Below are 15,518 nucleotides of genomic sequence, written 5' to 3' on the forward strand. Positions count from 1 at the left end.
GTTGTTGAAACAACTAAATTGAGAAGATATCATTATGTTGTATTTTGGTGATTTAACCAATTTTTTCATATTTCACAGCAAAGTCATATTTTCGATCAATGGTTGTGTGGCCAAACAAAATGAATGCACGCGGAAAGGTTTTGAATGTGTTACCAGTTTTGTATTTATAGTTTTGGAGATTCACCACATTGTGAAAATAGAACCAAAGCGATTGAATAGAAAATACAAAAATGACTGTGCTGTTTGGATACATACTGTTGTTCAGATACTTTTATTGAATGTCTGATTTAGCTACTGTACAGGTAATTCACTCATTGTGGAGTGAGAAGAGCTATCTACATCTACCAGGCAGCAAGTCTTCCATCGCCTCCACCAAGCACCTATCTTCAAACTTGAAAAGAAAGGTAGATCATGGTATCATGGTAGCAATGAAAATCTAATTCAAGAGTGAGTGTGTGTGTGCATGCATGAGTGCGCATGTGTGTGTGAGAGAGGCCATATTTGTAGCCTCAGAGAAGAGAGTACAGAATGTAATGTTTATAAATGTGTTATTTCTTTCTTAGGGAAATGAAGCGTACTAATTCAAGAGCTATAGAAGAGAATTATTTCAGTGGAGAGCATAAGAATATCACCACACTGAAAAATGAGGCAATCCTTAAAACAAATGGGTACATTTATAATCTCATTCCACCACACCCAGAAGAACCTGAGTTTCACATATCCAAAGTGGTCCATGTCACCAAAGGATCTAAAATTGATGAAATCTTGGATTCAAATGGATTTAGGGGCGGGGATAGGAGTCTCCTGTGGTGGAGCCTAGCCATCGAGCATGATGATATCAGAGCTGCAGAAGACCGTTACCTGGAGAATATCTTCCCAGACAGAACACCAGGGCAGAGAGAGGCACAGAGAGAGATAGGTTCCTTCCTGAATCAGTTCACCACCTCACCTGCCTTTAGGCAGGCATCGCGTTATGGGAACTTCAGGTTCACTCTCAGTCTGTCTGATCTCCTGAAGATGTACGGAGAGCAGATATGTGGTGGAGAAAAGCCTGTCCTGAAAGTGTATGAAACCACTGTCTACAAACAGGAGATAATGTACTCTGTGCTTGTTCACTCTCCAAGTGTGGATGAGTTTGAGGAGTACCCATTTCTTGGTGATGGCAGTGATGATGCTGTCTGTGGTTACAGGGAAAACGATGTAGAGGGGGAAGGAAAAGGACACATTGTCTGGCGAGCACAAGCCATGTCAGCAACACAAAAAGTTGGGTTAACCATAAACAACATGGACAAAATAGTAGAAACAGATGGTAATGTTTACAATCAATGGTACATGTGGGACCATGTTACCCTGGCGCTCCACCTGCCAGAAGGCCTGCTCCTAAATGTTGATAGAGAGAATCTGATCAAAAACCTTACTGCTTGTGAGGCTGATAAACCGTTTCTTGGGGATCATCACATGTCCCTCTTAGATGCTGAGACAAAAGTTCAGAACTTAAACAACTAACTCTGGAACTGATTAACAAAATCAGTCAGGCAGGTTACATTAAATGTTTAAGGATAATCAATTAACAAACCATAAAAACATATTATGGTATTTAACCATTTTCCCCTTTTAAATTTTTTTGCACTCAAATGAACTGTTTAGGGGGGAAATATTTGTCTCATTCAATATTTGTCCCACAATTTAAAACACTTATGCCATATTTGTAAAAGCACCAGATGTCAGGGCTTTATATCACCCTATGTCGTGTGACGATTTAAATCATTTAAGCATCTATGCAGTTCTTATGAAGAAATGCTGAATGCCTTATAAAGCTTTTTTATTGTTATTTTTGTGGGACCAAAATGATGTTGTGTTATGTATTTTTAGGTTACTGTGTCATATTGGGGTCATTTATGGTCACTAATAGATTTAGTGTGATGGGACTGCAGTGGCAGTATTTACCACTCATTCCCACTTTCCTCTGTACATTTCTGCATGATGTATGTATATTACAGCTTTTTGTTTACACTCTTTGAGTCTCTGTATTGCTACATAACGATGAGTATCATGTAATATTTTCTCCAATCTAATTGAACACAAAAAGGATGTTTTAAATGAGAAGGTAGGGCTAATCAAATGAAATGCAAGATTTTAACTGTTCTATTAACTGTTGTTTGTGTGCAAAGTTACACATCAAATCCACACTGTTTGCCTTTTTTGGGAATAAATTATGTAAATGTCATCACAATATTTTCCTGTCATATGTTTCCCTCTTCTGTGCGGAAAAGTTTTATTCCACCATTCTGTGACAAAAACAAACAGAAAACGTAATGTATCAGTAGAGCAGAGTTATCAACAGACTCCTACTCATACCCTCCCAGATGGAACCATCCCAAAAAATAATATGTAAGAACTTTATATCTGCTGTTATATATCATTTGTATTTATTGAATAATCTTCATCTATTGTTTTCCTGAAAAATCACTCCTAGTCAAGTATTCCATTTTAGGGATTTCTGAGGCCTTAAAACATCCCCAGTCGCACATTAGTTCTCATGGTCAATTCTTAGTGCCCACTAGAGCTGTCTTGTAACACCCACTAGAGGGCAGCACAGACTCAGAAGTCTATTTGATACGTGGTATGAAACATATAATCAAGAGCTGCACTGGTCTCTTTCATTTAGATCAGAGCAGTATTGGCTATTCTTCTTGCACCGTCAAGTCATAACCCCTCGCTTAACACATTGTCTCCTCATCTACTGCTTGTATGAAACTCACAGAGCAATAAGACACCTATAAACAGACAGAAGGGGATTGATGGTGTGCAACTAGTGCATAGTACACAGGACACTGGTCTACATCAACAACCCACCACATCTACAACCTCCTGCTACCCTCAATCTGGTCATATCCATCTTCAGACCCTTCCTCAATTCCCCCTCACATCCTCTCTACAGGTATTCTACTATTCTCTCTGAGATCTCCCCTAGCTGTTTCTCTCTGCATGTTCATAATGTGGGTGTAGTGAGAGGAGTGATTTAGTCAGAGGAAACTGGAGGGAACAGTACAAACACCATCTGTTGTCACATGTTAAGAGTCAAGGTGGCATGTTGTATGATATTACCCCAGTTCCTTCACTAGTGAAACACTGATTGATGATGTGTAATGTGGTAATATAGTGGAATAACATTTTTATTCTCGCTCACTCTGATATAGTGTGCACACATGCACTCACTCACTCACTCACTCACTCACGCACACACAAACACAGATGTAGAGCAGAGCAGACAGAGGGGGGGGGGGGCTGACAGGATCTGTGCTCTCTGTATGGCTGATTAGACTCAGGGGAGTGGGCTCTGCTGCACAGTGTGAGTCTGAGCTGTGAGCTCCATGCTAAGATACTGCTTATATTCTGCTGAAGCACATTAGAAGTGAAGTGGAACCGTGTCCTCATGGAAAAATAACCAGAGCCAAGTGATCAGAGGTCAAACAGAGGTATAGTAACAGGTCATGGGCTGCGCAATATAATTTCTACTGAGAAATTACTAAAACAGTTTAAATAAATATGCATCAACTGATTGAGAGACATTTATATTAAAAAAACAAAAATGTTATTTATTTAAACTTCTTCCTCATATACAACATTTTGCATGTTAAAATCACAACAAATGTAAGTGTTCAGCAACAGATTTGAGCAAATAAGAAATAAATAATTGAAGAGTAAATAAAAAAAGCTACTACTGTACCTAGTTTTGTTATCAAACATTCACATTTCTAGTTTTACAGCACATTTATCAGCAAACTAATTACAAAAAAAAAGAGTTTAAAATGATAGTTGATTCAACATTACCTTACAATCGCTAGAGTTATTCAGTAGACAGTATACGAAGTCTAATCCCCATAGTCAGCTTTTAATTGAAGTCCATACAAACTCATTTACATTTCAGTGCACAACAGATGACCTGATTTACAAAAGGAGAGAATAAGCACTGCAATCCCTAACATTGCCAGGGGAACCTTTACCTAGACTAATAGTACCTGTTGCTGCATCTGCAACAAGACAAAAAGCTGTGCTATCAAAAACGCATCACAGAAATAAAATGCAGCAAGTAAGACAATCTGGAAGCTAGACACAGCTGCCATCTTGGAATAGTCCAAACGATAAAAGAGAAAAAGAGAGAGTCAAACAAAGGCGATACGCTATACTAATAAAAATCCTGTCCTTTATCACTCTGCCATGTGTTAGCAAAGCAGAAAAATCCTGTCCTTTATCACTCTGCCATGTGTTAGCAAAGCAGAAAAATCCTGTCCTTTATCACTCTGCCATGTGTTAGCAAAGCAGAAAAATCCTGTCCTTTATCACTCTGCCATGTGTTAGCAAAGCAGAAAAATCCTGTCCTTTATCACTCTGCCATGTGTTAGCAAAGCAGAAAAATCCTGTCCTTTATCACTCTGCCATGTGTTAGCAAAGCAGAAAAATCCTGTCCTTTATCACTCTGCCATGTGTTAGCAAAGCAGAAAAATCCTGTCCTTTATCACTCTGCCATGTGTTAGCAAAGCAGAAAAATCCTGTCCTTTATCACTCTGCCATGTGTTAGCAAAGCAGAAAAATACAAAAACAAATGTTTTATGACTTTTATATGACTTTTGCACCAAAATGGCAAAAGTGTGTCTGTGTGTGCTGGTGGAGGGGTGGCCTGGGCCAGGCCTGCTTCACCACATGTAGTAGCTGCGTGTGGTGTCCACGGGGGAGGGCTTGCTCTCTGTACCGACCTCCTTGTCCTTCTCACTTTCTGCCTCCCATAGGTTGATGAGGGGCGGGTAGAGCTCATTGAGGGGGATGGAGGAGGTCTTCTGCATGTACTTCTTCAGGGAGTGGTGGTAGTTCTTCCTCTTCCAGCGCCGGGCCACATACACCCCCACAGTAGCCAGGCTGAGGAAGGCCAGCATGGTGGCCATGACGGCTAACAGGGCGGCACTAGGTCTCTGGTCCAACACGTCCAGGGTGAAGGTGACGCTGCGCGTGGTCACGTTGACGCACGACTTGTGGGTCTGCAGGTGAATGTTGGAAACAGTGAGGCACACCTCGTACTCGGTGGCCGGCTGCAGGTGGGTCAGGTTGTACTCGTGTACGTCGACGGGCACGCGTGCAGTGTAGGTGATGTGGGGGTTGTCAATCTTCATGGTGGCCGATGCCCACTTGAGGTTGGAGGTCATGACGTTGGAGTTGATCTTCCAGGAGACCAGAATGGAGTGGGACTCGGTCTGCTTGACGTAGATCTTCATCACCTCGGCACTGTCCAGCAGGGTGCCATTGATGCGGATGGTGGTGACGCGTGTGTCGGCGCCCTCTGTGTTCTGGGCTATGCAGGTGTAGCGACCGGAGTCCTCCACCTGGACGTGGGACAGTCGCAGGGTGCCCTCACTGCTCAGGTGGTACCGCTCCGACACCGTGTCCACTGTTATCTTGCTCCCCATAGGAGACACCCAGTATATCTCTGGCTCGGGCTCAGCAATAGCCCTGCAGTCCAGGCTGACACTCATGCCCAGCTCAAGGTTCAGGTGGCTGGGGAAGGTGTCGTGGGAGATGAAGGGCAGGCACTGCTCTGGGGAGTCCGGCAGCTTCACCTCTCTGACCCGCTGGCCCCGGAGCTCGGGCGGCGAGGTACACAGCATAGCCAGGGGCTCCATGAAGCGCACGCTGGTCCTGTTGGAGCTCATCCACTGGATGACACAGTCGCAGCGTAGTGGGTTGCTGTGGAGGCTGATCTCGCGGAGGTTGGGCAGCGCCTCAACGGTGTGCTGGTAGACAGAGTTGAGGGCATTGTTGTTTAGCATCAGGCTCTCCAGGGAGGACACGTCCCTGAAGGCCGTCCGGTGCACGTAGGACAACTTGGGGTTGTTAGTGGCCTCCAGCTTGGTCAGCTCAGGCAGGTTGTCCAGGGCGTAACAGTCGATGGATACCAGGTCAGCCATGTTGTTGATACCAAGCTCCTTCAGACGCAGCATGTTCCTGAAGTCTCCCTCATGGATCTTGTGCACTGGGTTCTTGTTCAGGTCCAGGAATTTCAGGTTGGGCACTTTCTGCAGGGCCAGCTGGGGCACCCGGACCAGCTTGTTGTCGTAGAAGGATAGGCTCTCCAGGTTATCCAGGCCCACCAGAGCATTCCCAGGAATGTCGGTGAGGTCCATGCAGGCCAGGACCAGGCTCCTCAGGCTCCCCAGTGGCTTGAAGTTCATGTCCAGGATGCCAATGACAGGGTTCTCTCCGATCATCAGGATCTCCAGGTTGGGCGTTGCCTCGAACCAGCGGTTGTCGATAACCCGGAGCCTGTTGGAGTTGAGGTGGAGGCGCAGCAGGCTATGCAGACCGGAGAAAGCCCCGGGGGCGATGGTGCTGATCTGGTTGTGGTTGATGTAGAGCTCCTGTAGGTTGCTGAGGTCCTGCAGGCAGTGGTCAGGCAGCTGGCTAATCTGGTTCTCCTCCAGGTGAAGGGTGGTAAGCTGGTTCATGTTGGCCAGGCCCACAGCCTCCATTGTGCTGAAGTTGTTCTGGGACAGGTCCAGCTCCGTCAGGTTGAACAGGGCCTCTAGCTCCCCGCTGGTGTGGGCGATGGAGTTGCTCTGGAGCAGCAGCACCTGGGTGTCAGAAGACAGGTTGGAGGGGATGTGTGTCAGCCGCAGGTCGTTGCAGTCCACCGTGGCCGCCTCCCTGTAGGTGGACTGGGGGGTGAACCAGGGGCGCACCTCACACACACACAGCCGCGGGCACTCCCCGCCCTGCACCAGGGGCAACAGCAACCCCACACACAGCCATGCCAGCGGGGGCCAGAGGAGGGGGCTTGGAGCCATGTTGTCTGCTCTCTGTCTTGTCACACTGAATTTAGAGGAGAGGCAGGGTTCCCGAGGACAGCCTGGAGGATAGGTGTGGGGTCATGGGCATCAGTGTCCTCCCTGCTTGTAGTGCGTTTTTTCTAGAGCTGCAGTCCATCCACAGTTAGTGTGAGAGTGCGAGCAGTCCACGATGATTGCAAGTGTGTGTGCGTTTCAGAAGGGGGCCAGGGGATGTTCAGGGTTGTCCTCTTCCTCCACTCACGTATTTTTCTCTCTTCTCACAATTCTGCTGAATAAGTCTGCAACACACAAAAACCAAGAGAGGTATTAGAAGTCTGAAACAATGGTGAATGCATTACATTGTTCCATTATCATCCCAGAAACAGATGGTGATTTAGATAAAGAATAGATATAGAGGGAGAGGGAGACTGCGAGATAGAAGCAGGCGGTGAGGGATTGAGAGTTCCCGGTGAGAGATAAAAGCCATAAAACATATCAGACAGTGAGTTGCATTTCATTACACACAGCTGATATTGACAAGGCTTCCCAGCTAGCACATAACATTCTGAGAACCTCTTACATCTAGGTGAGAGCCTGGTTGCCCTATGGTTATTTTGCATACAATCTTCCCACAACTTTCTGAGAATGGTACAAGATAGTTGCTTGGCTTTGGAACATTCTTAGCCCATTTAGGGACTTTTCAAGAAACGTTGTTTTCTTGGTATTTCATTACTTTAACAGAATGTTTCATAAAAGTTCAAACATGGTTACATTGAAAATAAATGTAGGTTATGTTCCAGGAATGTTTGCCAACTGGTTTGACATTGGTAATGTTCTCAAATAGTTCAGAGACCATTAAGAAACAATGTTCTTCTGTGGGAACTGTATTATTTCAGCATAACGTTTCCTCATGGGTCTATTCAAAGTCATGTTCTCAAATTGGACGTTTAAGAAAACATTACATAAAAACCACAAGAAAACTTCAGTTATGTTCAGAGAATGTTACTTAAAAACATATACCATTCTCAGCATCAACAAAACTCTTTCTATTATCTTGTTAAAGATGCACCATGCAAAAATTGCTCCTCCATTTCCTGGTTGCTAAAATTCTATACATTTTTGTCACATATATTTTTTCATTACCAAAAATATTGCATTTTCAGCTGTTTGAAGCTGGTGTACAAAATCGAAAGAAAAAGATGCAAAAATTAAACTTAAGAACGGCAAAGATATAAATAACACACATAGAAGAGATTTGAGTGTTAAACAGTCATCACTAGCTGGCCTCCGCCCAGTCCTCTGAACCCAAACGCGCGAGTATGCATAAATTGATTTTGTCCCCCTACACCAAACGTGATCACTACACGCAGATTAAAATAGCAAAACAAACTCTGAACCAATTACATTAATTTGGGAACAGGTCGAAAAGCATTAAGCATTTATGGCAATTTCGCTAGTTAGCTTGCACTTGCTAGCTAATTTGTCCTGTTTAGCTAGCTTGCTGTTGATAGCTCATTTGTCCTGGTATATAAACATTGAGTTGTTATTTTACCTGAAATGCACAAGGTCCTCTACTCAGACAATTAATCCACACATAAAATGGTCAACTGAATTGTTTCTACTCATCTCTCCTCCTCCCAGGCTTTTTCATCTTTGAACTTATATGGTGATTGGCATCTAAACATTCATAGTATTACTACACCAACCGGCAGCACAGTTTGTCTTTCAATCACCGACGTGGGTATAACCAATGAGGAGACGGCACGTGGGTACCTGCTTCTATAAACCAATGAGGAGATGGGAGAGGCAGGACTTGCAGCGCGATCTGCGTCAGAAATAGAAAGGAGTTCTATTTTAGCACTTGGCAACGCAGACGCTCGTTGACATGCGCGAGCAGTGTGGGTGCAATAATTGAATAACATAGATTTCTACATTTATTTTGCAACACTCGCGCACGCGACGCGAGTGGTGTGGTCAGCCTATTAGACTGCTGCCCTATGTACATAGTCATTGAACACTATGTGTATACTGTATTCATGTTATATAACTACTGCTGTACACACCTTTTCAATTCACATACTGTCTATACATACCATTCACATACAGTACATATAGACACTCATTGGCCAGTTAATTAGATACATCCATCTAGTACTGGGTCGGACACCCCTTTGCTTCCAGAAAAGCCTGAATTATTCGGGGCTTGGAAATGTTGCTCAATTGGTATCAAGAAACCCAACGTGTGCCAGGAAAACCGTCCCCACAACATTACACCACCGCCACCAGCCTGTACCGTTGACACCAGGCAGGATGGGGCCATGGACTCTTAAGCCAAATCCTGACTCTGCCTGCAGCATTACGAAACAGGAACCGGAATTCGTCCGACCAGGCTTTGTTTTTCCACTCCTCAATTGTCCCGAGTTGGTGATCATGTGCCCACCGGATGCACTTCTTGTTTTTAGCTGATAGAAGAGGAACCCATTGTGGTCGTCTGCTATAATAACCCATCCTTTACAAGGACCGACGAGCTGTGCGTTCCGAGATGCCGTTCTGCATACCACTGTTATACAAAGCCGTTATTTGCCTGTTTGCGGCCCGGCACGTCTGTTAGCTTGCATGATTTTTGACGATCTCCTTCGACCTCTCATCAACTAAATGTGTTCACCCAAAGGACTGCTGCTGACTGGATGTTTTTTGTTTGTCAAACCATTTTCGGTAAGCCCTACACCCTACTGTGCGTGAAAATCCCCGGAGAACCGGCCCATTCTGAGGTACTGGAACTAGCGTGCCTGGCAGGCACCAACGATCATGCCACGCTCAAAGTCGCTTAGGTCACTTGTTTTGCCCAATCTAACATTCAATTGAACAGTAACGGAATGCCTCTCTGCCTGCTTTATATAGCAAACCATGGCCACGTGACTCACTGTTTGTAGGAGTGAACCATTTTCGTGAACTGGGTGGTGTACCTAATAAACTGTCCACTGAATGTATATTTATATTCCGGACTCTGGTCTGGAAGATAATTTCCTGAAATTCTATCCATTTTGCCATGGGGTGTTGTACTGGGTATTTAAAGGGTAACTGCACCTGCTGATTTGGCCTCATTTCTTGGCTTGCATCTCAAGAAATGCTGGCGGCCATGACAGAAGCCAAATGTGAGTTGGCTTGGGGGTGTGGTTTGATGTCTGTGTTTCTTGGGGGTGTGTCTTTGCCATCACTAAGACACACCTATCTGTCAGACCTTTCCAGCAGCTGTTTCCCTCCACTCAATCATAACAAACAAACCTCCTGCAGGTTGAGTTCAATAACTACAGGCAGCTGCATGGTGAGATGACGGAGGAAGCTTTGAATAGGTCAGTAGCCTACAGAGTAATATGAAAAGAATGCAATTGCTGAATTTATGTAGATATTCTAAACTAAGTGTTTTTCTAACTTTCAAATGTAGCAACAGGTCCGTGTTGAATAAACAACCACTTACATCATACCATAGAAGCAATGTTCTGCTAATATAATAATGCACACCTTTCACCTTTTATTGTCATGCCCAACCGATACAGATACAGTGCCAATCAACATTTTGTCTGGTGGTAATGGGGCTACATTGGCAAACATGTCAGAGTGGTCATACCTTCCAGTGTTGTTTTCCGTATACAACAGGAGTTCCCCGATCCTGCTGCAGAATACACAGGGTTTCTCCCTCCCCATATTGACTAATACCATTCAATAATTTTAAAAAGACAATACAAGTAAAAGAGCCATCAGTATCAAGCCCGTCTGTCAGCGTGGACTTCATCAAATCATCGTGCAAGTCTCCACATGCTGGCTCCATATGTGTTTCTGTGAACACATACACATATAGTCACTGTCATAATACCAATGGCAGTTAGGAGAGGTAATATCTGACATACAAACAGGTCATACTGTATGTTGAAGTTTGAACAGCTTAGATAAAACCTACCCAATTATGGTCTCCCCATCAAACAACCAAGACTGGCATCTGCAAAAACATATACAGTCCTCTCCATCTGTAGAAATAGGCAGAGTTAATCATTGACACATGGAATGAAAAATGTGTTACAAATACTGGACATTTCTGCTGTAATGTATCACTTTCAGTCACACACTGTGGATGTGTTGAGCGCCAGGTCTCTCTCCATTCAGAGACGCCAGTACCAAGACCCTGTTCTACTACCAATGGCAGTTAGCATAGGTGATATCTGACAAACAAAAATATACTAACTGCCATTGGTAGTAGAACAGGGTCTTGGTACTGGCGTCTCTGAATGGAGAAAGACCTGGCGCTCAACACATCCACAGTGTGTGACTGAAAGTGATTACTTCATTCATAGTGATGCTCACAGCGAGGGCATGTCTGAATGATGCTGATGAGGGCTCTCTTGCTGGTCTTCTCTATGATGCATGTTTGGCTGCAAACTGGACAACTGCAGCAGGCCATCTTATGAGGTGGTGTTGACTGGGAGGGCCTGTGACAGGGTAAAGTGGTAAATTGCATTTTGTTCTAAAGAAAGGATTTTCAATGATTCAATTTCAATGATTTTACCGATTTACAGTTCATAATATAATCAGTCAATTTAAATAAATAAATTAGACCCTAATCAATGGATTTCACATGACTGGGAATACAGATATGCATCTGTTGGTCACAGATACCTTAACAAAAAAGTAGGGGGTGGATCAGAAAACCAGTCAGTATCTGGTGTGTTTACCATTTGCCTAATGCAACGCGACACATCTCTTTCGTATAGAGTTGATCAGGCTGTAAATTGTGGCCTGTGGAATGTTGTCCCACTCCTCTTTAATGGCTGTACGAAGTTGCTGGATATTGGCGAGAACTGGAACACTCTGTTGTACACGTCGATCCAGAGCCTCCCAAACACACTCAATGGGTGACATGCTTGGTGAGTATGCAGGCCATGGAAGAACTGGGACATTTTCAGCTTCCAGGAATTGTGTACAGATCCTTGCGACATGAGGCTGTGCATTATCATGCTGAAACATGAGGTGATGGTGGTGAATGACTGGCACGGCAATGGGCTTTGGGATTTCGTCACGGTATCTCTGTGCATTCAAATTGCCATTCATAAAATGCAATTGTGTTTGTTGTCCGTAGCTTATGCCTGCCCATACTATAACCCCACCACCACCATGGGGCACTCTGTTCACAACGCTGACATCAGCAAACCACTCGTCCACACGATGCCATACACACTGTCTGCCATCTGCCCGGTACAGTTGAAACCGAGATTAATCCGTGAAGCGCACACTTCTCCAGCGTGCAAGTGGCCAGAGAAGATGAGCATTAGCCCACTGAAGTCAAACCCACAGTTTCATCAGCTGTCTGGGTGACTGGTTTCAGATGATCCCGCAGCTGAAGAAGCCGGATGTGGAGGTCCTGGGCTGGGGTGGTTATACGTGAGCTGCGGTTATTAGGCTGGTTGGACGCACTGCCAATTTCTCTAAAACAACGTTGGAGGCGTATGGTAGAGAAATGAACATTCAATTCTCCGGCAACAGCTCTGGTGGACATTCCTGCTGTCAGCATGCCAATTGCATGTTCCCTCAAATCTTGAGACATCTGTGGCATTGTGTTGTGACAAAACTGCTAATTTTATAGTGGCCTTTTATTGTCCCCAGCACAAGGTGCACCTTTGTTCTGAACATGCTGTTTAATCAGCTTCTTGATATGCCTGTCAGGGATGTAAACAAATTTGTGCACAAGATTTGAGAGAAATAAGCTTTTTGTGCATATGGAACATTTCTGGGATCTTTTATTTCAGCTCGTGAAACAACACTTTTACATGTTGCGTTCATATTTTTGTTCAGTGTAGTTTATCAAGCCGGGTATTTTTTAATACAACTTTTCATATAACACACATTACCTGTTGTTGTTGATGAAGCCGTCTGTGTCGTCAGGGAAGTAACTCTGGTCACTATTTGAGGCCTCATGATGACGTGTCCAGGAGGAATTTTAACATCTGTTCTCAGGAGGTTTAAAAAACGTTCAGTTTTACCGGTCAGGAAATATATGGCTTCATTCCCACACCATAGGAAACCAAAAACACAAGTTCCCACAACTTCCAAGGAACCAAATGTGCGAGCTGGGTTTTAACCTAAATAACAGCATGAATAACAAATTCATATCTGCTAAATAGGCTACTGACAGCGCAACATTTCAGTGAAACTGAGAGTAATAGATTTAGTTTGCTGCTGACAATGTGAAAATAAACAGTCACACCGGTATGTTAGAATACATTTATGAGTCAAATACATGCACACCAGGTTTTGTGCAGACCTGGTTTCAAATACTATTTGAAATCATTTTGAATACTTTAGCTGTGTTTGATTGACCTTGCCAGTTTCAATGGGAACAATAGACAAGTCCCAAAAGTAAAAATCCCACCCAAACAGCAGATGATTAAAATATTTGAAAGATTTCAAATAGTATTTGAGCCCAGGTCTGGTTCTATGTTTGGACTGAAATGCCTGACATTCTGTATAGTTTCTCAGCGGAGGGTTAGGCTGGAGATATCACCCAGCCTACACAGCACCAGCCTGCAGACTTCTTGGGGACTCATTTGAGTCATATAGAATACATCTGTGAAATTATTCTTGTTGCTGTGCTTTTGTGCAGAGGTTAGTTTCTGTCTTTTAATGAGCTTTTACTCAGCCAAAAACAGGTGAAAAAAAGCCAACACTGAGTTTAAGTTAATCAGTCCGAATGTCAATCAACCTGACTGCTCTGGCCTGTTAGGGGCAGGTTACCTCTGATGAACAAAAGCTAGAAAAAATGAAAGTGAGTCAGAGATTTCAGTAAAGTACTTCATCATATCGGTGTCCTCCTAATTCTCCTCCTTTTTATATCAAATAAGGAGCATACTACATACATTAACTGTGACATGTACTAGTCCGGCTGTTCTAACAGCTAGGTGAGTGAAGGGTGTTATAAATCATACTGCACATCCAACAATAAGCCTATAAAATCTGAGTTCACATTGTATTGAATTTGTATTAAATACACATTGTGTGCATATGGCTCACTATATTTGTGTACAGAAGACCTGTCTTGTTGTTCAGAAAATGTTTAATATTATGGTCCAGAATTGTAATGCATATCAATGTATACAGTGCCTTCAGAAAGTATTCACACCCCTTGGCTTTTTACACATTTGTTGTGTTACAGCCTGAATGCATAATTGATTACATTTAGATTTTTTTGTCACTCGCCTACACACAATATCCCATAATGTCAAAGTGGAATTATGTTTTTCGTAATTTTGACAAATTTATAAAAAATGAAAGGCTGGAATGTCTTGAGTCAATAAGTATTGATTTTGTTATGGCAAGCCTAAATATGTTCAGGAGTAAAATGTGCTTAGCAAGTAACATAATAAGTTGCATGGACTCACTGTGTGCAATAATGTTTTTTAACATGATATTTGAAGGACTCTCACATCTCTGTACCCCACACATACAATTATCTGTAAGGTCTCTCGGTTGAGCAGTGAATTTCAAACACAGATTCAACCACAAAGGCCAGGAAGGTTTTCCAATGCCTCGCAAAGATGGGCACATATTGGTAGATGGGCAAAAAAAAGCAGACATTGAATATTCCTTTGAGCATGGTGAAGGTATTAATTCACTTTGGATGGTGTATCAATACACCAGGTCACTACAAAGATACAGGCGTCCTTCCTAACTCAGTTGTCGGAGAGGAAGAAATCGCTCAGGGATTTCACCATGATGCCAATGGTGACTTTAAAACAGTTACAGAGTTGTGATAGGAGTAACTACAACAACGTTGTAGTTATGCCACAATACTAACCTAGTAGACAGAGTAAAAAGAAGGAAGCCTGTACAGAATACAAATATTCCAAAACATGCATCCTGTTTGCAACAAGTCACTAAAGAAACACTGCAAAATATGTGGCAAAGCAATTTACTTTTTGTCCTGAATACAAAGTGTTATGTTTGGGGCAAATCCAAGACAACATATTAATGAGTACCACTCTCCATATTTTCAAGCATAGTGGTGGCTGCATCACGTTATGGGTATGCTTGTAATCGTTAAGGAGTTTTTCAGGATAAAAAATAAATGGAAAGGAGCTAAGTGCAGGCAAAATCCTGCTTTCCACCAGACACTGGGAGATGACTTAATCTTTCAGCAGGACAATAACCTAAAACACAAGGCCAAATCTATACTGGAGTTGCTTACCAAGAAGATACTGAATGTTCCTGAGTTACAGTTTTAACTTAAATCTCATTGAAAATCTATGGCAAGAGTTGAAAATGTTTGTCTAGCAATGATGGACAACCAATTTGATAGAGCTTAAAGCATTTTGAAAACATTATGGCAAATGTTGCACATTCCAGGTGTGGAAAGCTCTTAGAGACTTACCCAGCAAGACTCACAGCTGTAATTGCTGCCAAAGGTGATTCTACAAAGTATTGACTCAGGGGTGTGGGGATATTTCTGTATTGTTAAATGCTAAAATATCTAAAAACATGTTTTCATTTTGTCATTATGAGGTATTGTGTGTAGGTGGTTGAGAATTTTTTTTGATTAATCCATTTTGAATTCAAGCTGTAACATAACAACATGTGGAATAAGTCAAGGGGTATGAATACTTTCTGAAGGCACTACATGTATATTAGTAGACTAGAGAGTGGTAGACTAAATGT

At 43.0% G+C, this 15,518-nt stretch overlaps 2 protein-coding genes across 2 annotated transcripts in view; one reads left to right on the forward strand and one right to left on the reverse strand.

Moving 5' to 3' along the window:
- The first annotated feature begins 295 nt into the window (after positions 1 to 295).
- LOC109903482 (uncharacterized) lies at positions 296 to 2,223 on the forward strand. Its single transcript, XM_031835109.1, has 2 exons — positions 296 to 404; positions 564 to 2,223. Exon 2 carries the CDS (start codon positions 568 to 570, stop codon positions 1,504 to 1,506), a length of 939 nt encoding a protein of 312 aa, XP_031690969.1. The 5' UTR covers positions 296 to 404; positions 564 to 567; the 3' UTR covers positions 1,507 to 2,223.
- Positions 2,224 to 3,572: 1,349 nt separating this feature from the next.
- LOC109895220 (leucine-rich repeat neuronal protein 1-like) overlaps positions 3,573 to 15,518 on the reverse strand; it is a 38,142-nt gene continuing 26,196 nt past the window's right edge. Inside the window, exon 2 of the mRNA XM_020488862.2 lies at positions 3,573 to 7,117. Coding sequence (XP_020344451.1) covers positions 4,698 to 6,836 — 2,139 coding nt within the window. The 5' untranslated portion in view covers positions 6,837 to 7,117 and the 3' untranslated portion in view covers positions 3,573 to 4,697. The remainder of the gene's footprint in view (positions 7,118 to 15,518) is intronic.

This window comes from Oncorhynchus kisutch, linkage group LG1 (genome assembly GCF_002021735.2).
Source record: "Oncorhynchus kisutch isolate 150728-3 linkage group LG1, Okis_V2, whole genome shotgun sequence".
NCBI classification, from domain to species: domain Eukaryota; kingdom Metazoa; phylum Chordata; class Actinopteri; order Salmoniformes; family Salmonidae; genus Oncorhynchus; species Oncorhynchus kisutch.

What these genes read in the sequence shown, in the direction of transcription:
- LOC109903482 (XM_031835109.1), top strand. Translation starts at nt 568, where the DNA reads ATGAAGCGTACTAATTCAAGAGCTATAGAAGAGAATTATTTCAGTGGA.